We start from the raw sequence: 25,757 nt of genomic DNA, 5'->3' as shown, positions 1-25,757 counted from the left end.
TGTAGTGGCCTACTAGCTGGCACCCTGTGCCCAGTGGACGAACTATCCTACTATAGCTGGCACCCTGCTGTGCCCAGTGGAGGAACTATCCTATACTATAGCTGGCACCCTGCTGTGCCCAGTGGAGGAACTATCCTACTATAGCTGGCACCCTGCTGTGCCCAGTGGAGGAACTATCCTACTATAGCTGGCACCCTGCTGTGCCCTGTGCCCAGTGGAGGAACTATCCTATACTATAGCTGGCACCCTGCTGTGCCCTGTGGAGGAACTATCCTACTATAGCTGGCACCCTGAGCCCAGTGCACAGTGCACAGTGGATCCTACTATGCTGGCACCCTGCTGTGCCCAGTGCACAGTGGAGGAACTATCCTACTATAGCTGGCACCCTGCTGTGCCCAGTGCAGAAAGTATCCCAGCGTGTGCCCGATGGTGTTTTGACTCAATTTGTCCCCAGAGAGCTCAGCCAAGTCCCCGACCGACCGACCGGCATGTGTCAGTTTAATAGAGGCCTGTTTTTTTGCGCGCTGACTCCACCCTTTTTTTCTCTGGGTCTGTCAAGCCCCGCCCACGGTGACATAAGCCCCTCCCACGGTGACATGACTGCGTTGTGAGCTGATCTCTAGGGGTGTAATCCTCCCCCCCGCCCCACCCCTACCTCTCCCTCCCTCCCTCCCTCGCTCACCACAGGAAAACCATCCCTCCCCCATACCCACAGTTGGGATTTTAATCCAGACAGTAAAACACGGGATTACGAAATCTCTCTCTCTCCCTCTCCCTCTCCCTCTCTCTAACCTGATGAAGATCCATCATGAATGGATGGAATGTTGTTAGGAAGTTTAATTTGGTGTGCAGGTTCTATTTGAACCCATTTAGACCTGAGAGCAGATTCTACTAAATGTCTTCTGAATCTAAAATTTCATGTCAAGGACCCCCAAAAATATAATGTAATTGACCACCGTCCGACCCCCATCTGAAAAAGATGTAGTTCCATCTGAAATATATGTAAACGGAAGCATATAACAATAAAAGCTCTCGTATAGCCTGCGGCTTTTATTGAGAAAAATCGGTTTGAGGGGAAAAAGGAAGTTCAAAACAATGACTACAACATGACGTATAGCGATATCATCCACTCCCACTCATAAACCCGAAATGGAATGCTGCCCAGGCTAGGGTCCATCTGGTTCCATGTGTACACACTCAGAGTTACAGACCCATAAGGGTCCATTTGGTTCCAAACTATCATTTAGCTGGGGGACCCCCTGGCACTCCCTCAAGGACTCCTAGGGGTCCCCGGACCCCACTTTGGGAACCACTATATCAGGTCAATGACCAAAGAACTGTAGTTTGTGACCATATTATGTAAGCTTCAGTGACTGATCTGCCTTCTATCGCAAGAATGAAGTTTACAGGTACAATAAAGCGAAGATAAATCACGCTCATATACCGACCGACAGCTCACTGAGTGGACGTAGCCTACTGTAAGTTTCATTCAGTAACCGTGGAATAGTACAGCAAAAATAAAATATCAAGACTGAACATGTAATGCGGATGTTTTAGGGGGACGACGGACCAGCTGAAATATTTGAGGCGTTAAGGTTGCTTTCATAACATTTTCTTCTGAGACCATTCATGTTTCTCAGGTCAAAAAGGGTCTCTAAAGCATGAATATAGCATTATAGAACATGTACAAGAACATCCAAGGCGTGGAGGTTTGCATGGGTGGCATCGTCATGGAGTCCTGACTGGGTTCTTGACCCATGTTGGTGTTAGCATCATGTCGTGCTTTATAGCTATTGAAAAATAGCAGATCTACAAGCTCATAGCTCGCCACCGGGTGGTGCGCTACGAGCTTGTGGGTCTGCTATTTTAGACAAATCGAAGAGCGACTGACATAGAAGACATTTTTATAATCTGATCTCAGGTCAGAATGGAAACTGTCAGGATGTAGAAGACATTTTTTATAATCTGATCTCAGGTCAGAATGGGTTATAGAGAGGAGGAGGAGGAGAAATGCTCACCTGTGCCAGTCAGTCGGTGTAGCCCAACCCTCGCACGTACTGGAGTATACTCTTACTGACTCATCTGTCAAGCCTGGAGAGAGAGAGAGAGAGAGAGAGAGAGAGAGAGAGAGATATGATTCATCACTTTAGGTTGATTTACTTTACACTCAATTGTTTGAAAATAGCATGTACATGTGCTATATAACAGTCGGCGAGTGGACACCACCTTCGCACGACAGCGATAAACTATATCGAAAAGGTGCTCCTCGCCGATTTAGCTGCTCACAGACAGACGGACACACACACACACACACACACACACACACACACACACGGACGGACAGACAACACACACGACGGACAGACAGGGTGAAAAACATATTAGTCTCTGCCACGCCTTCAGCCCGGCGGAGACAACAAAGAGACTAATGAAATATACATACAAGTATAAATGACTCATCTTGACACATTCTGTTACACACGTCATCGTCATATCCCTCATGACACTCCTGTGCGTTGTTGTTCCCCGCAGGCTTTATCCCATTTTGGGACTATGTTAATATGCTTTAGCTATTGAAAAATAGCAGATCTACAAGCTCATAGTGTTGTTGTTCCTTCACACGGAGAGAGACGGAGGAGCATTCGTTGTGTCCTCCCGACTGTTCAAGGATGCTGCCTTGCATCATCAGTTGGCACCGGGCCAACTGAAAGCGGTCAATATGACACAGCGATGTACTACTACTACTTACTACTGCGTTCATTAAATGCGTGATGCGTCAAGGTTTTTAAAGTTAAATGAACTCACTGTGCAGCCTCGACTGCTTTCCAGGCTGCTGCCTCGTCGTACACATGCACTGTGTAGGCAACAAGCCCCGTGCGCAACTGCACACACTTGTTATGTTTTCTATAGCTTGTTTCCACAGTTCCACTGTTAATTTGGAATGTGGACAAAAACACCCCCTTCCTCTTTCCATCACTCGTGTGTCCCTCCCCTCCCTGTCTGTGTAGAAGCCAATTTACACCCCCGAATGAAACAAAAGTGAGCCTGAAAGTAGGGGATTTTCGAGATTATATGTGTCTCAAATAATATCTCAGAAATAAGACTTTCTTTCATAATTGTCATAATTTGTACGAGTGTTCAGTGGCGAAAATGGGCTTCCATATACCATATACCCCATATTCCCCCTCCGACCGTCCCAGAGGTACTGTACGGGATAATAAATAGTTTTGAAACATAATTTCTCTAACGAGGCTGCATAGCTCTGGCATAGCGTCTGGCTCTGCCCATGCTTGTGCTCCTCTGAAAAGCCATTAGGAGATGGAACATTAGGAAATGCAAGTCAGCAAAAAGTGAAATTACTGTATACTGTATGAGTATAACCACCAAATAACGTGATGACCCATGAACATATGACTTATATAGAGAGAGTAATGTCTTGCAGAGAAACAGCGAGTTGAGAAAACAGGCTTGAAAGGTTCACTTCTATAGTGGTCTCTAACATTACACCTATAGCTACATGTTTAAGCATTTATTTCATATTTACATGTCGGAGATTCCAGCGCTGACATTTATTTCAGACATGCTCTAGTGCGTGAAGAGTCTGCCTGTGATATTAACTCATTTTGGATACATATATGTTTACATATAGTTTTTCTCCTCTCCTGTCTTGCCTGTATCAAAAGAGTCACATTTAGAGCTATCAGTGGTGGAAAAAGTACTCAAATGTTGTACTTAAGGTAAAAGTATCAATACTGCAATGTGGATGTACTCTGTTACAAGTAGAACTCCCGCATTCAAATGAACTCAAGTAAAAGTACAAAAGCATTGGCATTTAAAATGTACTCAAAGTACTAAAAGTGGAAAGTGCTCGTTGTGCAGAATGTCCCATTTTCTTTTAAATCTTTTGAAAATAGCAATTTACAAGCTCACAAATTGCAAAATGCGTCGCATAGCCATTTTTCAAATGGCCGAAATGTGCATATAGAGCTGAAGTGGTTAATGCATGACAAGGTAATCCACAAAGCAACTAGTGACTAAAGTTGTCAATATTTGTAGTGGATTAAAAGTACAACATTTGTAGTGGAGTAGAAGTCTAGTGAAAGTACAGAAGTACACATACTCAAGAAAGTACAAACACACTCAAAATTGTGTACTTGGTACAACACCTTCCACCACTGAACCCACGTTCTGTGCAATCAGAGCAAAAGAGGTCTAATTGAGAGCTGGAGTGAAAAGGTTAGCCTGACCTTTTGGCACTATACCGCATGTTGCGTTCATACACGCCCTCCTCCTCGTCTACTTAGCCGGACCCTTCCCTTCCTCTCTCTCGCCAGGCTGGCTGACCTGCACACGCTAGTCGCCAGCGCTAATTGATTCATTACCGAGGCGAGAGAGAGAGAGAGGAAAAACTAGGATTGAATTTTGTCTGTGGTCATTACACAACCCAACAGATTATCCCATTCTGACCGGGCACCCATTTTGGTGTTGGCATCATGTTATGCTTTACCTATTGAAAAATAGCAGATCTACAAGCTCATAGCGCGCCACCGAGTGGCGCGCTACGAGCTTGTAGGTCTGCTATTTTTTTTTAATCAAAGAGCGACTGACATTTTTTAGAATCTGATCTCAGGTCAGAATGGGGTTCATCAGACCAGTGTGTGTCCAGTGGAAACCTTCGTATGAATCTGATCTCAGGTCAGAATGGGTTAATGGAGGAAAAAGAAGCAACCGGGGGGGGAAAAGGGACGACTGCGTTCCTCATCGAATCATCTGCGCGACAGAGCACTGTAGGGCCAAGCTGGGCCACGGTACGAGTGACGAGCTGGGTCACTGACGGAAACTAAATGGAAACTGAATGAAAACTAAGCTATGACGACTAAAACTAAATATAATTGACAATGTTGTCAACAAATAAAAACTATGGACTCAAATGTTAGGAAGGGACTAGTGGACAAGTGAAGTCCTTTTACACTTGGGTTTGCATGCTGAAAACGGCAGGTCTACGAGCTTGTTGTAGCTCGGCAATTTTCAGCAAGTGTAAAATCATTAAGTTGTAGTGTAAAATCATAAAGTCATTACGACGGCATCAAATACATTTTAGTCGCCTATAAATCTACTGTAGATTTAGTCGGGGGGAAAAAAACCTCGTGATATTTAGTCGACTACAACTAGACTAACACTAAAACGTTCCAGGTGACTAAAATGGGACTAAAACTAAATGAAAACTATTCAAGAGACTATGACTTAAGACTAAAATCTAAATGTGGTGTCAAAATCAACACTGGAGTGGAAATGGAGTGGAGAAGAGAGACGGAGAAAGAGGCTATTAAAACAGGATAAGTCTGGAGGAGTATACGGGTTCTGCAGAGAAAGAGCGAGCACATTTTATTGGATGCGTTGAAGTGGTATTAACCCAATTATAGGACAATTCTGTCCAGTTTTCTGATAAACTCATGTTTCTATGTCAGTGGTGCTCAAACCTTTTCATGTCAAGGACCCCCAGAATTATCTGTATTTGGCCACGGACCCCCATCTGAAAATGTTGTTCCAGCTGGGACCCCCCCCCCCCCCCCCCCCAGAAGCAAAGATTTTAGTTAAAAAATGTTAGGGTGAAAGCATACTGTATATAGTCAGTATATCACATTTTCTCGATAACAATGTTTAAAACACCAAAAAGGGGTTCCCGCCCCGGAATGTGTCAAGTGTTACTGAACACCACGTCTCCCAAAAAGAGGGTCAAGGATACACTTGGGAAGGATACACTACACATTAGGAGTCGACGTGGGGAAGACAGAGAGAACAGAAGCAGTTAAAGGAAAGTACTCTCGTTAAGGAAAGTCTTCAAATAGAAAGGATGGGGGGGGGGTGACGAAAAGCCGCAAGGAAAGGGAATAGGTGAGCGCATCTCCAGAGAGATATCCGATAAGGGTGAGAGAGCAGCCAGCCTGAATGAACGAACAACTTTCTCACCAAGTCGTGCATTTATTTAAGAACTACAAGGACATTGTATAATTGCTGCAGTGATTAGATTTAGTGCTATAGAAGACAGGTCTTTTTCTGCTGCTCGGGGATGAATGCTCTCTGTGAAAGTGTTAGCCTTGAGCAGCACATGTGGACAGTTGGGACAGCGGCACGGATGCATCGCTTGCTTGTGTGGTCATGAACCCAATGCACTGTGTGTGTGTGCATGTATGTATGTACACACACACACACACGCACACACACACACACACACACACACACACACACTCAAGGACAGATAAATCTTGGAACTGAGTGCACAATGAATATTTTCAATGCCGTGGTGGAAAATAATACGGTACTCAAATATTTGACTTAAGTACAAGTAGGCCTATCAATACCTCAATATAGAAATACTCTTTTACGAGTAAAAGTCCGGAATTATATTTTTACTTGAGTAAAAGTACAAAAGTGTTGGTATCAAAATGTACTTTTTTTGAAATGTTGAAATGTAGTCTGTTTTGTTATAGTAATTAAAATCTACAATGTAACTAGTATTAAACTAAAGTTTTTCAAATAAATGCAGTGGAGTAAAAGTAAAATATTTGCCTCTCGAGATATAGTGGAGTAGAAGTAGAAGTATTGGGAAACTGGAAATACTCAAGTAAATTAGGCCTACAACTACCTCAAAATTGTACTTAAGTACAGTACTTAAGTAAATGTACATAGTTACTTTACACCACAGGTTTTCATGGTCAGTCATATTATGTGGATAGTACAACACACCTGAGCATGTGTTGTAATCAGTGTGACAGTCCAGTGTTGATTTTGACAGCAGTTTTAGTTTTAGTCATAGACTAGTCTCTTGAATATAGTTTTCATTTAGTTTTAGTCACATTTTAGTCACCTGGAATGTTTTAGTGTTAGTCTAGTTTTAGTCGACTAAATATCTGCATTTCATTTAATCGACTAAAATGTATTTTTGCCGGGCCTTGATGCCGTCGTGGGGTAGTGGGGTCCGGGGACCCCCAGGGGTCCTTGAGGGAGTTCCAGGGGGTCCCCATGCAGATAAATGATGAAACCAAATGGACCCTTATGCAGGGTCTGTAACTCAGAGTGTACGAATGGAACCGTTCCATTAAGTACACTCTCAGTTACATTAACATTGATTTTACAATATAAATTGGGGGTCCCAGAGATAGAAATGACATTAAATGGGGGTGCGTAGACTAATTCATGTCAAACTGGGGGGTCCTTGAAATTAAACGGGTTGAGAATCACTGCTAGAGCCGTAAAAATCTTCTCTCATGGTCCCTCGCATATATTTTCAAAAAGGGGTCCGCAGGGCTAATTAGTGTCAATTTGGGGCTCCCTGACATGAAAAAGTTTGGGAACCACTGAGCTACTGTATCTGTCCCCACCGTCTATACTCACACACAAAGACCATTACCAGATAATAGTCGCTCCTGGCTACCATTGGCCAGTCAGCAGGACCAACCAAAGCCCTCCCACTACCCCTCTCCGGTTGGTTGCCAGGCAGCCACATGACGGACAGCTCATGAAAGAGGGATTACAGCGGATCAGAGGCTCTGTTTTTGTGTAAAACGCTGCAACGGATCATCACCGTTTTCACCCCGTCAATGGGTGTTGTGTGTGTGTGTGTGTGTGTGTGTGTGTGTGTGTGTGTGTGTGTGTGTGTGTGTGTGTGTGTGTGTGTGTGTGTGTGTGTGTGTGTGTGTGTGCGTGCGTGCGCGTGTAAATTGTACTTACAACCTGTGTTGATTTTGACAGCAAATTCTGATTTTAGTTTTAGTCATAGTCTCTTGAATAGTTTTCATTTAGTTTTAGTCACCTGGAACGTTTTAGTGTTAGTCTTCAGTAGTTGTAGTCGACTAATATTTATCATAACATTTTAGTCGACTAAATCTACAGTTTAGGTAGTCGACTAAGATGTATTTTGGTGGGCCTGGCCCTTGGTGCCGTCCTAATGATTGATTTTACACTTTAGTTTGTAGATCTGCTATTTTCAACATGCAACCAAGTGTAAAATGACTGCTACTGGATCCACTTGTCAATACATTTAGTCTTAGTCATCATAGCTTAGTTTTTCATTTAGTTTCCGTTCAGTTTTCGTCAGTGACATTCTTTTGTCATAGTATTAGTCGACCAAATCAACACTGCTTACAACAGTATGACGTCGTATGTTCTCCAGCTATATACCCGTCAGAAGATGGAGCCTGTGCTGTCGGCCTCTCCATGCAAAGATGCCATTGAATAGTGGCAATGGCACGTTGTCGTATATCCCCTTAGGGGAGGGGGGGAGGGGGGGCATGAAACAGGATTACATGCATGGGACACATAATGAATTGCATTGCATACAGTGGCCCAGGCCAGGAGGTATAGAGTGGCTGTCTTAGTTGGAACCAATGGGATGTATATATACAAGCCGTTTTGGAAAGAACTTGGGCCACTTCCCTACTACACAGTACACAGGTGTTACTGATGCTACTAATGACGTCTGCATCTCATCGCAACCTTTCCTTAGCACTCGTCTTCCGAGAGTCCGCTTGACTTCCTCCTCCCGTTGGAGAGGCGGACGGTTCTCTCCAGCGACCAATGAGGCATCAATATATTTTTGGAGTGGTGGTGCATTAAATAGGGCTTTAGATTCTTTTTTTTAACGGTGCTATAGAAATGTAGTGCATTCGTAGAAACGAAAACCATTTACACTTTACGCTTAAATGTATGTAAGCAAAGTCAAAGGACAACATCAACAGCAGGACCATTAGAGAGGGTCACCCTGGTCTATGTCTCTCTCTCTCTCTCTCTCTCTCTCTCTCGCCCTCCCTCCGTGGATCAAAAGTGCACAGATTAATAGCCGTCACTCTGACTTTCTCTCAATGACTTGAAAATCATTCACAATGGAGGCTTGTATAAGCCGCCATGCTGCCAAGATGTCCTCCCCCTGGGTCAGGCTGGCCCTGGCTCCTGCAGGGAGTATAGTGAAGGGCAATTAGGACGCGTTGTTGTTGTTGGTGGTGGTGACCCCTTGCTGGAGGCTGTGTGTGTGTGTGTGTGTGTGTGTGTGTGTGTGTTTGTGTACGCGCGTCGCGCGCACATGTGAACATATGTCTAAAGTAGAATGGATAACTACCCATCAGCCCCTAGCTGCCTCTAGACATATAACCACACTGAATTCAGGTCATTCTTCATGTAGAAGACTGAATAAGAAGATTGAATGCCAAGATAGACATCTTAGCAGAAGAACAACAACACTATAGTAATAATCATACATTTGCTATTGCTGTCATCGACGTTGCATTTGTTTGCCTGTAACCTGGTAGTTAAAGGACCACTTCACTACTTTTCAACCTATCTTCATATAATAGGTCCTCACTAATAATAATCAGGATAAAATGGCACACTTTTTTTTACTCTGTCTGTGTCTCATATAGGAGGGTTGTGGGCAGTTCAGAAACCCGTCCACCAGTGACATCATCGTTAGGCAGAATTTTTGTAAAAACAAGAAGTTTTTTACAATTATCGTGAGAACGATGCAGGATTCAGAGAAAAGAAAATCGTTTTAAGATGGCGGTCATTACAGGAGTCTATGCCATCTTGGTCGAGGCACCTAGCCCAGCCAGACATTTGTCTATAGCGATGGGACGCAGGACGCAGGACAGTGGATATCAGCGATTCCATTCTGAATCAATAACACATCAAAAGACGATCTTGGCGCTGAGCGCCATTGGGGAAAAAAAGACGTCAAAAGATGATCTTGGCGGCGAGTTAGTTTTTAATGTCTACTTGTGAACACTAGTTTGAAATATCCCAATAATATAATCCACCCATTATAATAAGATATTGTAACAAGAGTTAGCAGCACACATGTCTCTAACCAACGTTAATCTGACCATTCATATATTTGAATACCAACGGAGTCGCCCTTTTACCAACTCGTACCGGGCGTACAGCCGGCGGAACTGCTCAGCCTGGTATTCCTAAAGTAACTTTAGTACATTATGCTTAAACGGTTAAACCTAACCTTATTCCTATAACCTTAACCTCAGTAAAAACTGTTCCAAAACCTAACCCTATTCCTAAACGTAACCCCAGTAAAACTATGCCTAACCCTAAACTTATTCCTAACCTTATTCTCAGTAAAACAAAATAAAGAGAACCGGAAAAACCTGGGAAAAAAAGAAGGCAAGATGGATTATACTCCATTGTAGCCATTATACTCCATTGTACGGCGGTGCCGAAAGTGGGCCCGGTCCACAAGCTTGCCCGCTTGCCGCCGTATAGCTTTTAAATTGCCTATTCTCGGCGCGGCTACACTGCCGTGAACTGTTGTGCCATTGGTCTTATGTCAACACCAGTCAGCCTCAATACTATTTTCTTGTACAGTAATGCTGTGAGCTGCTGTGGAAGAGACAGCGTTCTATAAGCCTCTAGTCCTCCTCAGCCCATCAGCTGCAAGGCCATGCCGCGTAACGAGCAGCGATCCTAATGAGCGCATGTGAAGACACACCTCATTACATCACATCAGCAGTACGACGCGTGCTTCTCTCTGACCCCGTTACTGCTGACTGTGTTCTGTTAACCCATTTTGGGCGAGAACCCACCTTTTGGTGTTATAGCTATTGAAAAATAGCAGATCTACAAGCTCATAGGTCTGCTATTTTTGAAAGATCGTGAAAATGTGCCTCAAATCTTTGCATAATATATTATTACAGACTTACAGAGTGAACATTTTAACTCAAATCTTTGGGGTTCTTGACATGAAATATTGAGAACCTGCACCGATGCAGAAACATGAGGTTTTTCAGAAAACTGTCAGGATTTTGAAGACATTTTTTTTTTTATATTCGACGTCAGGCCTAACTGTGTTAATGAAGACATACAGATAGAGGTATGACAGGAGATAGAATTTGCTGTTGTTGTTATGAATGACTAAACGCAACATGTAAAATAATGTAAGCTAACATAACCTAGCAAGAATAGCAGAGCACATAGCAGAACTCAAACACATGGATCGGGGAAAAAAAGATCAAACCTATAAGTTAATTATATTACTTTTGATATGAATTATTATTAATATTAAATAATAACGGTGTCCTATAACTCTCTTTTCCTACATCTCTCCGTTCTTGTCACCTTGACGGTGACCTTGACCTTTTTTTCCCCCTATATAGTATACTGATCAGTGCCATCAACTTTAATCAAAAAGCCCATCTGTTCTCTATTTTGACCTTGGCCGTGACTTTTAAACTCTTCAACCCAAACAACCCCCCCCCCCCCCCATACACACACACACAGTCTCACACACACACACACACACACACATACACATGCACGCGCGCACGCAGTACCCTGCAATGCACAGATGGAGGCAGGATTATACAAAAGTGAAAAAAATTAGCATGCTGCTGGAGGAGGGGGGACAGGCAGCCAGGGGTGAATGAGGTGAAAGTGAAAGGCAGATCTATCTCTCCTCCAGACTGCTGTGTTACATAAGAAACAGAAGGGTGAAACCAGGCCAGCCAGTCGGCAGCAGCAGCCACAGTGCATGAAGCCATGGGCATCATTACCAGAATGTTCCAAGCCTTCTTCCAAGGACACCGTCCTCAGCACAGCAGGGTTAAAGCCTACAGTTCAGTGGTTGGTTCCCAGACCTTTTCATGTCAAGGACCCCCAAATTGACACTAATTAGCACTAATTAGACCCACCATTTATGAAAAAGATATGCCAGCGACCCTCCCAATGAGAGAAGATTTGTATGGCTCTATAGCAGAGATTCTAAACCGGTTTCATTTCAACGATGCCCCAGTTTGACATGCATTAGCCTACGGACCCCCCATTTAATGGCATTTCTATCTCTGGGACTGGGTGGGACCCCCAATTTATATTGTAACATCAATGTTAATTTAACTCTGAGAGTGTACAAATGGACCGTGTGGTTCCATTTGGTCCAGTTGGTTTCATTTGGTTCCATTTTGGTTCCATTTGTATACACTCTCAGAGTTACAGACCCATAAGGGTCCAATTTGGTTCCAAACTATATCATTTATCAGTGGGACCCCCTGGAACTCACTCACTCAAGGACCCCTGGGGGGGGTCCCCGGACCCCCCTTTGGGAACCACTGGCCTAGTTCACACAGTCATTCTCAGCGAGCCAACATGGTCATATGACAATGACTAGTATTACCCATGTCCTCCGGTTAGAGGTCATGTTCTCTATACTCACATAGAATCCAGCTACACGCCATTTTTGTGATTTTCCGTAAGCTGGCTGTCAAGCAGCTGCTCCGGTTATTATTTGTCAATGTCAATATGTGTTGTTTCTATATGGAATCAAGTCTGGGGGTCCTTGACGCGAAAAAGGTTGAGCACCGCTGATATAGAAACATAGGTTTTTCAGGAAACTGTTTGCCCATGAGCGATAAGACACAATATGACACATCAGCTCTGGTCTGACTGGGGGCAAAAACAAACAATAATATATAGCATAAGTCAAGAAACACTATTGATCTTGACAAGCTATGAATAATGACACCGCTCATTTGAATGAATGCTTCCCCACTGAATGGTCTGGAATCATTCTGTGGTTCCCAATTTTCATGTCAAGGACCCCCAAATTGACACTAATTAGCCCCGCGGATCCCTCATTTGAAAGGATATGCCGGGACCCCCATAAGAGAAGATTTCTACGGCTCTTGCAGTGATTCTCAACCCGTTTAATTTCAAGGACCCCCCCAGTTTGACATGCATTAGTCTACGGACCCCCATTTAATAGCATTTATATCTCTCTGGGACAATTTATATTGTAAAATCAATGTTAATTTAACTCTGAGAGTGTACAAATGGAACCAAATGGACCCGTTACAGACCATTTGGTCCATTTGGTTACAAACTATCATGTAGCTGGGGACCCCCTGGAACTCCCTCAGGTAACCCTGGGGGTCCCCGGACCCCACTTTGGGAACCACTGGTCTGAATCAATCATTGGTGCGTTCTCCTGGCCGCACAGCAAGGGTATGGTTAGTTAGTTAGTTATAGGTTAGTTATGGTTAGTTGCGGCAGTGGCTCAGGAGGAAGAGCGGCCGCTTGGGAGTCGCAAGGTTCAATCCCAGGCTCCCTCTGGGTTCCTGCCAAAGTGTCCTTGAGCAAGACACTGAACCCCTAACTCACTGGTCCCGATGAGCAGTGTTTTAGATTTTAGTTTTAGTCATAGTCTCTTGAATAGTTATTATGTTTAGTTTAAGTCACATTTTAGTTACATGGAACAGTCTAGTCTAGTTTTAGTCGACTAGATGTCATAAGACTTTAGTCGACTAAATCTACAGTTGATTTAGTGGACTAAAGTGCATTTTGGCGGGCCTTGATGCCGCCGTAATGACTGTTTTTGCTGAAAATAGCAGATCTACAAGCTCACAACGCGACGCGCTGCGACACGTTGTGAGCTTGTAGATCGGCTATTTTCAGCATGCAACCAAGTGTAAAATGACTTCCACTGGATCTCTTGTGCACTATAGTCCCTTCCTAACATTTTAGTCTAGTTTTTTATCTATTGACGTAATTGTCAATATATTTAGTCTTTGTTTTAGTCATCATAGCTTAGTTTTCATTTAGTTTTCGTCAGTGAAAAAAGGTAGTCATTTTACCACTTAGTTTTAGTTGACAAAAACAACACTAACATTAAATGCACCATTGACTCTTTATAACAAGTCCTCTCGAAGGAACAGACTTAGTTGGGAGAGTTGATTATGGGTGTGTGTGTGTGTGTGTGTGTGTGTGTGTGTGTGTGTGTGGTTAACAGCAGACATGACCAATTGACCATTGCCCTATGACACGTCTCCTGCTCATCACACACACACACACACACACACACACACACACACACACACACACACACACACACACACACACACACAGTGTCTGTGTGTGCCTATGTGTATTTATTGTCTTTCTGCGTATGTGTGTGTGCTGTGGCTTATCTCTCATTCCCTCACTCTCTGTCTCTCTCTCTCTCTCTCTCTATCATGCCACCATCGAGTTATCATTCGTTCCGCATAATATTATTCTAGCTGCGTAGTGCGTACTATTAAAAATGGAGGACGGTGTTGTAGGACATTTCACGTTAGGCCTGCACTAGAAGTGACTCACTGTCTGACCGCATTGGAACAATAGACGACATTCTGTCTAATGTTCCATACTGGGTGGAAGTAACAAGTAAGCTCCTTCTAAACTAGTAGTTCAAGTTTTAATTTCCTCCCACCTACTTGGTACCTTACACACATGAGGGTGGAAACACTCTTATTGTAAAAGGCTCTCTGTCGAACTCAACTCAACTCACAAGGTTCACAAACACATTATGGCATGACCCTTAAAACACTTGCCTATCCATAAGATAAACAATTCTATATTATTATGACCCCTGAGGAATGTCATGCTTGCTTACATTATCAGCATATACTGCAGATATCCGCTTTAGGATACACTTTTGAAGCGAACCCTTTTTCGTCGCATATACAACCTTATTTTTTTTTGCCACACTGTAACCTGACCTCGAACCTAATATTCCACTGACACAAGCACAATAACAAAGGTCACTATGGAAGTCAAAGTCACGTCTGAGCCTGGGCCGTGGCTCAGCGGTCCAGGCACCTTGGCTGGTAATCCAGTCTGGCAGTGTACCACGGGTTCGACTCCCGATTCCGACGGCCTTTATGTATCTCACCCCCCCCCCCATCTCTCTCCCCATTTCCTGTCGGCCTACTGTGTCTATCCCTCCATAAAGAATCACACCTGTGTGAAGTGAGGGGCGCTAATATATGAAAGTCTAACTCATGTTGATCAGGCGACGTGATGGTGATGTGAAACAAACGGTGCCAACACAAACATCAAACGCCATTAACAATAAAGAGACAATATGACGTGAACGACACATTATGACGTACATTTTCCCTTAATTGTCAATGCGTTTACTACACAAACGTTGAACTAAAGACAAACATTAAACCTGTGTATAGCGCCCCTCAAAAATATAAAATATAGGTGAAAACCACAAAAGAAACATTAAAAAAGTCACGTCTGAGTGACGCCCAAGCACCTTGACCAATATTCCCGTCGGAGAATCGCCGGTTTGCTGTAATGGGCCTCTGTCTCATTTCCTTCCTCCCGTTAATCTGTTCAAATCTAATTGCATCCGATTATCATGGTAAAAACGAAGACCGATAAACGACAGCTCAATCGCGAACGGATCTAGGACAGCCTTCTCAGGTAACAGGATGCGGTGCAGGCCTCTCCTATAAAACGTAGGCCCTTCCTTTCAAAGGATCCCCCCAAGGATGTTACGTAAGTAAGTGCACAGGCTCTTCCTCCCCCCCCCCCCCCCCCCCCCCCATCACCTGGAGCAGTTTGAAGTAGACTTTCTCACTATAATAAAATAAAACCTTTCATTCTATATGCGTTCAACTTGATTCAAAGTCCACAGGCGTTCCATCAATGGCCAGAAGGTCTTGATGGACGGTCTATTGCGCTATAAGTGTATAGTCTGATTAGGGTACTTTTATAAATTGGTTTTGCTATTGTGTAAGTGCATTGTCATTTCACGGGGCACTCATGCATCTCGTGCACGCACGTGTGTGTGTGTGTGTGTGTGTGTGTGTGTGTGTGTGTGTGTGTGTGTGTGTGTGTGTGTGTGTGTGTGTGTCGGGGGCTTTCAGAGGATGTGAGAAGCAGTGTGGAAGGGGGGCCAAAAAATCAATATCATAGACAGACTGTGCCAGGCAACTGGTTATCCGATCCCTTCTCCATCAGTTCAATATTACAAACAATGCTTTGCTGTTATTGTTGTTGTCGTCGCTGCTGCTATAGTGCATGCTGCTGCCTGAAAACAAACACATAATATGATAGACCCCCCCCCCCCCCCCATAGCATTACTATGTAAAGGAGGAGGTAAATCAATAATTTCATATCCGAGATATTTTTAAAGTCTATACCCTGCAGGAGTGCAGGTCCATGCATGGCGTGTCGCAGCACGCACGCATGCTATTCATTTCATTTTTGGGGACAGTCGACTGCGCTGGTCTGTCGACTGACTCCCTGCTGTCGTCCCGTCCCGTCCCGAACCGAACCGTCCCGGCAGCGGCGGAACAGCCAAGTCCACCACCAAAGATCATCCCCCCCCCCCCTCCCCCTCCCCCCGGGTAGAGTCCAGTCCAGGCAATTGTATGAATTAAAATTAAACACAATATAGATGCGGCCAACACACGTGCGGCCATTTTTGTTACCTATTACTCACAGCCATTGTGTGTGTGTGTGTGTGTGTGTGTGTGTGTGTGCGTGCGTGCGTGCGTAGCTACCCCCCCAAATAAATAAATAAAAAACGGTACCCTGCTCCTCCTCCAGTCCACAAAGCAGGAAAAGGAAGAGGGAAGCACCGTCCGTCCGTCCAGTTGGTTGGTGTCTGGCTGGCTGACTGCTGCTGCTAAAAGTAGCTCTCAAACAAATAAAGCCGCTGTGGTAAAAACCCCCGATGTGTTCGTCGCTCGCCGAAAATAGCCGATCTACAAGCTCACACAGCGTTGGTTGTGTGAGCTGATCTATCAGTTGTGAGCTGATCTATATCTACGGCTGTTTATTTATTTTTTTCCCCCCCGATTATTGAGGAATAACGGGGCTCCCCCTCCCTCCCTGCATCTCCTGTTGCAGTGTCTTGTCTAATTGAATCTCTCAAGCTAATGCGAGTGGTGGTAGAGATCAGAGAGAGGGAGAGAGAGAGCGACCTTGTAGCCTATAATTGTATTTATTTATAATAAATAAATGAAAACATGGACAGACTTACTTACCCCGTTAAACGTTTACCGTGCTGCGTCCGTTGAGTTCTTCCCGGTGGGTCCTCCACTCCTCCACACTGGCTGTCTATCTAGAGTCTAGACTGTCCCGGGTTGAATATTCGAACTGTGGAATCAAAGCCCCCTCCTCACTCAGCCCTCTCTCACTCACTTCACTCACTCACTCTCTCACTCTCTCAGCTGTATGTATGTCGCTCGCCTCCGTGGGACAACTGAACTAACTACCACGGAATATAACACGGTGCCAATCAATGCGGCATGCCCCGCCTCTGCTCCGTGACGTCAGGCACCAAAGACCAATGGCACTTATGGCAGTGACGAGATCCTACACCCCCCCCTCCCTTGTGTGTGTGCGCGCGTGTGTGTGTGCGTGCGTACGTGCGTGTGTGTGCCTTTTGATTGATAGAATTGTAAAACGCGGCCGTTCGACTGATAGAATTGTAAGGGGCGAGTTCTAAAATTGGCGTGCCAAATGCCACTTTTAGAGCTCACCCCTTATGGAATAAAGTGTGCAGTGCACACACATATGTTCACTAGGTTGGGCTTACATACTGTGGCACCGTATAGAACCTCTGTACTGTAAACCAGTGGTTCCCAAAGTGGGGTCCGGGGACCCCTATAGCCGGGGTACTTGAGGGAGTTTCAGGGGGTATCTATATAGCTCAATTAGAGATAGTTAGCAACCAAATGGACCCTTATGGGTCTGTAACTCAGAGAGTGTACACTCACTACACTGTCAGAGTGTGTCCATGAAATGAATATGTTTTGGAATCACTGCTAGAGCTGTAAAATTCCTCCCTTATCGGGTCACTGGCATAATGTTTTCAAATGGGGGGTCCGTGGCCTAATAAATGTTGATTTGGGGGTCCTTGACACGAAGAACTTTGGGAACCAGTGCTGTAAGCAACTGTGTGCACGTTCAAATAAATTGACAAAAAGACAGTTCTTGCTTCATATTGCTTTTTTCTCATGTTAGGGGAGGAAAAATATCTGGATTTTGGGTGTTGAGCTACTCTCCAGTTTAAAGCTGACATGTTTTTTGTGTTGAGTTTAGCCTGCCAACTGCAGTTTGTAACTTTCATGTTGTTTCTTTCAGGATACATTTTTTTTAAAGTGTTCAATATTTTTGCAATATTAAAATGGTTATCTATTCCAAGTGTACTTGGAATATAATATTGTAATCAAATAGTATTTTGTTGCCAAAACTGGAAAAAGAATATTCAGGAATAAATGGAAAGAAATATTTTTTTCCAAATTAACTCTATACAATTAATATTACAAGTGAAAATGTGCCAGTCAATAAAAACACAAAGTGTCAAAAAAAGGTTTCTAACCAGCTGATTGAGGACCAACTCAGCTGGTTAGAATTTGTTTTTGTCTCAGATTATCTATTCTAAGGCAGTGTATGGGGTAATGGCGCCTCCTAGCGTCTGGAATTACTATTACTACCTGTACATAATAATACTGTACTATTGTCAGAGTTGCTTGCTACACTAAGTGCATCTGCAACACTGTGGTCAGCCTGTCTGGGGTTGCCGTGGTCGGCGCGTCTATCATGCGCTGTATATTGACTGGCTGTTTGATTGCAAACTGTTTTGTGGTGCCTGTGCCCGCACTCTTCACAGTGAATGCCCTGCGTTCTACAATTACGCGCGACATGCCTGCCTAACAGACATACAACAGACATACTCTCCTATCCTCCACTAGGAGGATAGGAGAGTGTGTGATGTTTGGCAAAATGTTTAGGAGTAATTTAAACATGTTTGTGTGTGTGTGTGTGTGTGTGTGTGTGTGTGTGTGTGTGTGTGTGTGTGTGTGTGTGTGTGTGTGTGTGTGTGTGTGTGTGTGTGAGAGAGAGAGAGACGCAACATGGCCTGTTGTAGTCACCATGAGGCTGATTTGAAAACTGTCCGTGCATATGCACGGCTTGTAATAATAATACTGTACTATTGTCAGAGTTGCTTGCTACACTAAGTGCATCTGCAACACTGTGGTCAGCCTGTCTGTGGTTGCCGTGGTCGGCGCGTCTATCATGCGCTGTATATTGACTGGCTGTTTGATTGCAAACTGTTTTGTGGTGCCTGTGCCCGCACTCTTCACAGTGAATGCCCTGCGTTCTAGCCTACAGTTGTATGACCCTGTAAATTGACTGAAAGTTTGAAACCTTTATTTATTCTCGAAAAGAGCATTGAGGTTCTCCCTCATTTTCAATGCTGACGAGATCACATGAAACAATTTATAAAACAAAGACGGGTATACTATAAAGATGTTTGGACATTATAGGTCTGCTATAGGACATGAATAGAGTCAGACACGGCAGAAGGTGCATGGTCTGTATACAATTACTACAGGAGATGGCCCTATTTGGATCTTCAGAGCGAGGAATTCATAATAATTTTGGCTGAGTAATGGAGTCCAAGATTGACACAGAGAAAACTGATTTGACATAGATGACCACTCCCCCTCCTCGTTTGACCTTATCAACTCTAAACACATTATAACCTGATGTGCAATGACTGTATCACTTATATGTTGTTTTTTTAGCCAAGATTCACTCACTTCTAATATTTAAATGAATTATCCCTAGGCCATTTCTATTTTTAAAAGCGTCTGGGGATAATGGGATGGATGAGGTAGGCATATAGGTTTACAATGTATGCCTTTGCCTACTTCTTAAACATCATTCAACGCCATCCACAATCACAACACCAGAGAGAGCTCCACACATTTCGTTCAACCCAGATTAGGCTCAAACAAGGGGTTGGATTCATTTCGGTCCTATACCACAGAAATGTGGAATGCCCTACCAACAGTGTAAAGGACTCAAAGGAATGTTAACTAAAGTGTGGTTATAAGTAAGCAATCGAGCGACGCTCCATAACAGCCACGAGAGGGCGACATTGTCCACCCTACTTGCTGAGGACTATTCTCTGTGGAGAGCATTCGGGCATTTACGGATGGTAGACCATTATGTGCTCTCCTAAAATATACTTCTTCCAGTGTATATTTGTCTTGCTATGCAGACGACCTTCAACAATATGTAACTCCAGCACACACAACCTCTAATTCTCAAAACGTGGCTTGAGCTAAATCCATAAGGTAGAGTAGACTACCCCATAGCAAAAGGCTATACTCACACTAATGTGAAGTGAGCGTTGCCTTTTGAGACAAGCACATGCAGTTGGTGACATACTAGAATGCACAAGTAAAAATCACACCCGTGTGAAGTGAGGGGCGCTCTTATCATCGTACGTCATTGTGACATAAAATGTCAGACACTATACGACATTATAGCTATATAGGCACCACTCAAAAAAATAAAAAGTAATGAGAGAGGGTCTTTTATTGGACAGTTAATTAAATCAACAGGCTATACCCTGTACACCTTTGTTATCATTTCACTGACTTGGAGTACAGTATTATATACAGTATGGCACATCATGTATCACGAACAACAGTGGTTGCTGGGGGTGGGGAGAACAACAGTGGTTGCTGGGGTTGGGGAGAACAACAGTGGTTGCTGGGGTTGGGGAGAACAACAGTGGTTGCTGGGGTTGGGGAGAACAACAGTGGTTGCTGGGGTTGGGGAGGACAGACTCTGGAGTGAACAGTATACGTGTACAGTATACGACCATGTATGTAGAGGTCAGTATGTTGGCTGGAGAAGATATGAGGGCCTGTTGTGGGTAGGGGGGGGGGGGGGGGGGGGGCACAGGCCGTGATGGTTTCACCACTGCGATGATGTGTCGTATCTGAGAAGAGAGAAATCACATTGAGTTAGTGAGTTATAGTGGAAAAACAATGTTTTTCTTACAATGAATGAATGAACACGAACGCACGCACGCACAGTCGCACACACACACACAGGTGCATGTATCTGACCTCAAAGTCCACACACACACACACACACACACACACACACACACACACCTAGACTGTGGCAGTGTGTCTCTGGTGTCCTTCAGCAGCCGATCTGACACCAGTGTGTCCAGACTCTCAGGACTGGACCTCTTCCCATACCTGAACCCCGGGGAGGAGGACAGAGAAAGATATAGGGAGGGGGGAGAGAGAGTGACTATATATTTAACGCAATCAGAGCTACATCTTAGTAATAAAAATCACACCCGTGTGAAGTGAGGAGCGCTTATCATCGTATATCATCATCATACATACATCATCTCTTTCCGGGAATTTCCGGCCAATCACAATTTGCGCCCTCACCTTCTTCTTCAATGTCAATGGAATTTAATGTTTGTGTTATAGGACAAACTTTGTGTGTGTGTGTGTGTGTGTACACACACACACACACGCTGGACATATAGGAGGGGCTAGCACCCCTCAAAAAAGTACAAAAATAAGAACAAAAATAACCCCCCTATAAAACCTTTCATTCAAACACATTAAAGTATATCACTCATCATACTGCTGAGACAAGTTGTCTTGTGGGATTAATCGAAGGAGACCATGATACAGCCAAGAGGTGCGTCGTATAGGTGGTTACAGTCTATGGTACAGTAGGTGGTCCCATTCTGCTCCTCAGACGATAAGCCTTGGTGTCGCGTTTGAAAAGTCCCCACATGGGCTAACGCAGCATCCAAGCCAGCAGCAGTCACATTATGAAGAGAAACCAGAACATTGCAATCATCTTCGCCTTTTGCTTGTTTGGCCTTTTGGCAACTATTGTTTTGTTTGTTTGGTCATTGTTTCCATCTCGATATATGTAACGCGTCCTTGGTTCTCTTGAAAGGTGCTATTTAAATGTCAGCTTGTTGTTGTTGTTATTAATATTGACTCATGAATCCGGTTGCTGTTGACACCAGGAGACTATTATGACTTTCTGTCAACATCTCATCAGGTGTGAAGAAAGTGAGTTCATTAATCCATATAAATATGCAGGTTGGTATTCATAGAACAACGTGATCCCTGTGATCTCTGCATCACACTGACAGACATGCAGCTCCAACATGCAACAATGGAAAGGCACATTCCTTTATATTTCCCCCCCCATTAATTATCAGTATATCAGCTGCTAATCATATATAATCTCTTAACCCATTCTGACCGGGCACCCATTTTGGTGTTAGCATCATGTTATGCTTTAGCTATTGAAAAATAGCAGATCTACAAGCTCATATCGCGCCACCGAGTGGCGCGATACGAGCTTGTAGGTCTGCTATTTTTGAAAAATCGAAGAACGACTGACATTTTTAGAATCTGATCTCAGGTCATAATGGGTTCATCAGACCAGTGTGTGTCCATAGTGGAAACCTCGTATGAATCTGATCTCAGGTCAGAATGGGTTAACAGCATCTCTAAGGCTGGAATAATAAAGTGGAAAAACGATATATAACATAATATAGGTCATTAACTTGCATGACCATATTGTGACATTTCTGCAAAGAATATAATCCAAGCTATTTTTTTTTTTTTACAGTAGCCTATTTCTATCCAAGACAATAATTTCATTCAAAGTAATGGACATATTTAAAGGGTTGCTATACTCTTCTGCACTCATGACTTAGTTATCGTTAGCTTTCATAACTATATGGGTGGAACCTTGACATGGTCTCAGAATTAACTCCTGAATTTAGACTGGCTGAAATTGCAGGAATAGGTATTGGGATATAACTGAAAATGCAGCTCTCTCTCTCTCTCTCTCTCTCTCTCTCTCTCTCTCTCTCTCTCTCTCTCTCTCACACATACACACACAGCTGCTCTAAAATAGATCAACAGATCATTACAAGTGAACAGAACAGAACAGAATTGTCTTCTGTTCCTGATGGACTCTCTTCAGGACTGAAGAGAGGGTTGGAGTGCCCAACCCTTGAGCCTTGAGTCCTGCTGGGAAAAAAAACATTGCATGGATGCACCTGGGACGTATCCTCATTCCTCAGTGATGTATCCCAAGGTCATCAGGGTTTCGGGTCTCGCAACATCATACACTTCTCACTCAGGTGAACCCAGCCGGGGTCCCAGTATAGCTATACCCACGATCAGTCCCATTAGAGAAAGACCGGGGCCACACAGTCCGCCGCCCTCCAACTATAGGCCTACTCTGCCGGGCCTGGGGAGGTCCGGCGAATCGAAGGACTATAGCAGGGGTGCCCACACTTTTTTTGACTTGAGAGCTACTTTCAAAATGATCAACTCAACAAAGATCTATACCCACTGAAAATTATAATACCATTGCTGAAAATGGCTTTGGAATTAGCGGCGCTGGCATTACATGTGAAACAAATGCAATTGGAATGGGAAGGGATAAATGGATTATAGGTTGAAGATTTTGTATTTACCTTGTAATTCTACCGTCATTTAACACTCTTGAAACAACAAAGTATTGTTGTGGGTTTGAGATGACATGAGGCTTTTTTTTTTATGTCAATGAATCAAGTCAACTTAATTCAAGTGGCAGATGCAAAAAATAGTTTATATTTAAATTAACTATATCATGGCTGAAATAGACTGTATACATATGGACAAGCAAGTCATTTCAGAATGCAACTGGTTAGCTATAGTAGTTTATTGGCAAGAGAGATTATGTTTTTGTTATTGTAGTGCAGTTTATTGATTAAAACGAGTGCCCCAGAGCCATGCAGGGCAGCATGTGCAGGGCAGCTTACCTCTGTCGTGTGATGAGGTTGATGTAGTGCCGCAGGGAGGAGTAATACTTGGCCAGGTCCTCTGCCGGCGCGTCCTCCCCCGGGTTCTCCGGTTTGACCGGGTATCCTTCCGCCAGGGCGCCTATTAGGCACATGAGTGCCCACAGACAGAACCCGGCGTGCGACGTCCCCATGTTGGCATGCATCTGCCCCCAAAACATTGACCAAATAATAATGATGTTTTTATTATGACATTAAATACATATTTATTTACATGTATACCTGCACGTGCTCGTTGCAATGCCTTTATGAAAGTATATAGTTTTATTATATGTTGTGTTCTATAATGCTCTTGATGCAATTTATTAATTTAACTATAGCCTATACTGCATTGATGCCATTTAACTATAGTTTCCAGTTTCCTAAAATGCAGTCTATATAAGTCAATATGCTACAGTTTAAAATGGGGTTATAGGTTTTACAAATAATTCTACATTTCAACATGATTTCGTTTTGTCTCAGATAAGGAATATAGCCTGTCATTTAGTATAGCCTATATAGTGGTTTTCAACCAGTGGTCCTTAATGAGGAGGTTCCAGGTGGTCCCCATGCTAAATGATGGAGAGTTGGTATAACCAAATGGACCCTTATAGATCTTTAACTCTGGAGAGTGTAAAATTACCCATTTGGTTTCATTTTATGCTCTCAAGAGTACAATTATTGTTAAACATCTGCATTACTTCATTTACAAGAAGTCTACACAATTAGAGCATGTAGATGAATTGTTATTGCCTCTGGTCTGCCTCTGCCTGTTATCTCTCCTAATGGTATACCAACGTCAATACAGCATGGATTGTGGACAAAATAGTTTAAAATAGTGTGTCTGAGAGGCAAAATGTCAGTGTTGAAAACCACTAACTTTAACAATTTATCTTCTATTTCTTAAAACGCTATAAAAAAAGCTATACTTACAATGAATGCTAGGTTGGATGTTTGTTGGATTTCCTTGTCTCTTCTTATACTCCAGACTGCGTGTGTCAGTCAGTGTTTCTGCACTCTGCAGAGTTAGTGGTTTTATATCGCCGTGCGCCAGACCAGACAGACGCGCTTGGGGAGGGCGTGCGCTCCACGAAGCGCACGTCTGTTGCGCGCGTCACCATTGACGTTGTCATCACCGTTTTTCCTCACGTGTGTGTGTGTGTGTGTGTGTGTGTGTGTGTGTGTGTGTGTGTGTGTGTGTGCGTGCGTGTGCGTGTGCGTGTGCGTGTGTGTGTGTGCGTGCGTGCGTGCGCGACTGTGTGTGGCATGTATAGACTGAAAGCTGGCCAGGCGATGTAGGTTAGTAGGCCAATTAATGAACTCATTCTTTTTTTTTTTTTTTTTTTAATACTGTTTTTATTAGGCATTTTTTGTATGACATCAGAATATTATCGACAATGATAATGAGTATAGTTCAGTTAAATAAAATGAAAAAAATAACAGGCAATGTAAATGTTCCACATACAATACATACCGGTAATAAAAAAGACATAAATGAATGAACTCATTCTTAATGAGAAACGTGTTAAAAAGTGTTAAGTGTTGTTGTAACTCTAATTTATAGAAGTGAAACACCTGCAAGTAATTAATTTGTGAGTTAGGCGCAGAGGTGGACATGGACAAAGTCTCAACCCCAGTAGTAGCCATTTGCTCCTGCAGGTTGGTCAAAATAACGCGTGTAAATTGCTCAGTCAAATTTGTAGGCCTGATTAATGTACTGGAGTATTGCTTAAAATGTATAGTATCAATAACAATGCATTATGCCTTCCACTGCAAGTTTTGAAATTAAAGTAAAAAATCACACCTGTGTGAACTTATAGCGGTGCAACTATACATTTATTGTTAGTTACCCCTTTGGCCAATGGTTGTGGGCTTAATTCGCATCCTTAACGTTTGGCATGGCCCTCTGCCATATTTCCGAGTTTCACGAAAACCGACTGCACGGTTCAGCCAGAACTGCTATTTTTGGCAGAATGAGAAGAAGGAGTCCTTTCAGGACTGCTTGGTCCTTTAATGAAAATAGTAACATACGGTATGTACAGTAGTTATAGTACATGTGCAAATACGTTTGTTTTCCCTGTAGTAGCAAAGTTAGGTAAACGTTTTTGTGAACAGCTTCACAGTGCAACTCCATGCAACACAATTAGTGTAATTTGAGGCTATGTTCAAATGGGATTTTTCCTTGAGTCGTGACCCATAAGAATTGGTCTGTGACCCACAAATGGGTCGCGACCCACTGCTGGTCTACTCTACTACACCATGGGTTTTCAGCAGGTGGTCCGTGGACCACTGGTGGTCA

General features: G+C 43.5%; 2 protein-coding genes across 2 annotated transcripts in view; both read right to left on the bottom strand.

Moving 5' to 3' along the window:
- Nucleotides 1–17,013, bottom strand: part of pals2b (protein associated with LIN7 2, MAGUK p55 family member b) — a 51,409-nt gene extending 34,396 nt beyond the window's left edge. The window contains exons 1-2 of the mRNA XM_080786891.1: nt 16,815–17,013; nt 2,019–2,091 (exon numbers count right to left, since the gene is read on the bottom strand). The gene's annotated coding sequence lies outside the window, so the exon portion shown is untranslated. The remainder of the gene's footprint in view (nt 1–2,018; nt 2,092–16,814) is intronic.
- Nucleotides 17,014–20,411: 3,398 nt separating this feature from the next.
- On the bottom strand, nt 20,412–24,448 carry npy (neuropeptide Y). Its single transcript, XM_080788364.1, has 4 exons — nt 24,392–24,448; nt 23,441–23,625; nt 20,751–20,840; nt 20,412–20,572 (listed from the first exon to the last, which is right to left on the bottom strand). Exons 2-4 carry the CDS (start codon nt 23,623–23,625, stop codon nt 20,548–20,550), a joined length of 300 nt encoding a protein of 99 aa, XP_080644490.1. The 5' UTR covers nt 24,392–24,448; the 3' UTR covers nt 20,412–20,547.
- Nucleotides 24,449–25,757: the final 1,309 nt, after the last annotated feature.

The sequence above is a fragment of the Protomyctophum bolini genome (assembly GCF_963924005.1).
Source record: "Protomyctophum bolini genome assembly, chromosome: 17".
Lineage (NCBI taxonomy): Eukaryota > Metazoa > Chordata > Actinopteri > Myctophiformes > Myctophidae > Protomyctophum > Protomyctophum bolini.
The sequence above is the reverse complement of the archived record's forward strand: the minus strand, read 5'-3'. Positions and strand labels throughout refer to the sequence as shown.

What these genes read in the sequence shown, in the direction of transcription:
- npy (XM_080788364.1), bottom strand. Translation starts at nt 23,625, where the DNA reads ATGCATGCCAACATGGGGACGTCGCACGCCGGGTTCTGTCTGTGGGCA. An exon ending in AACCTCATCACACGACAGAG is followed by an intron (nt 20,841 to 23,440) that starts GTAAGCTGCCCT and finishes CCCGGGGTTCAG; the next exon opens with GTATGGGAAGAGGTCCAGTC. An exon ending in GACACACTGCCACAGTCTAG is followed by an intron (nt 20,573 to 20,750) that starts GTGTGTGTGTGT and finishes CTCTCTTCTCAG; the next exon opens with ATACGACACATCATCGCAGT.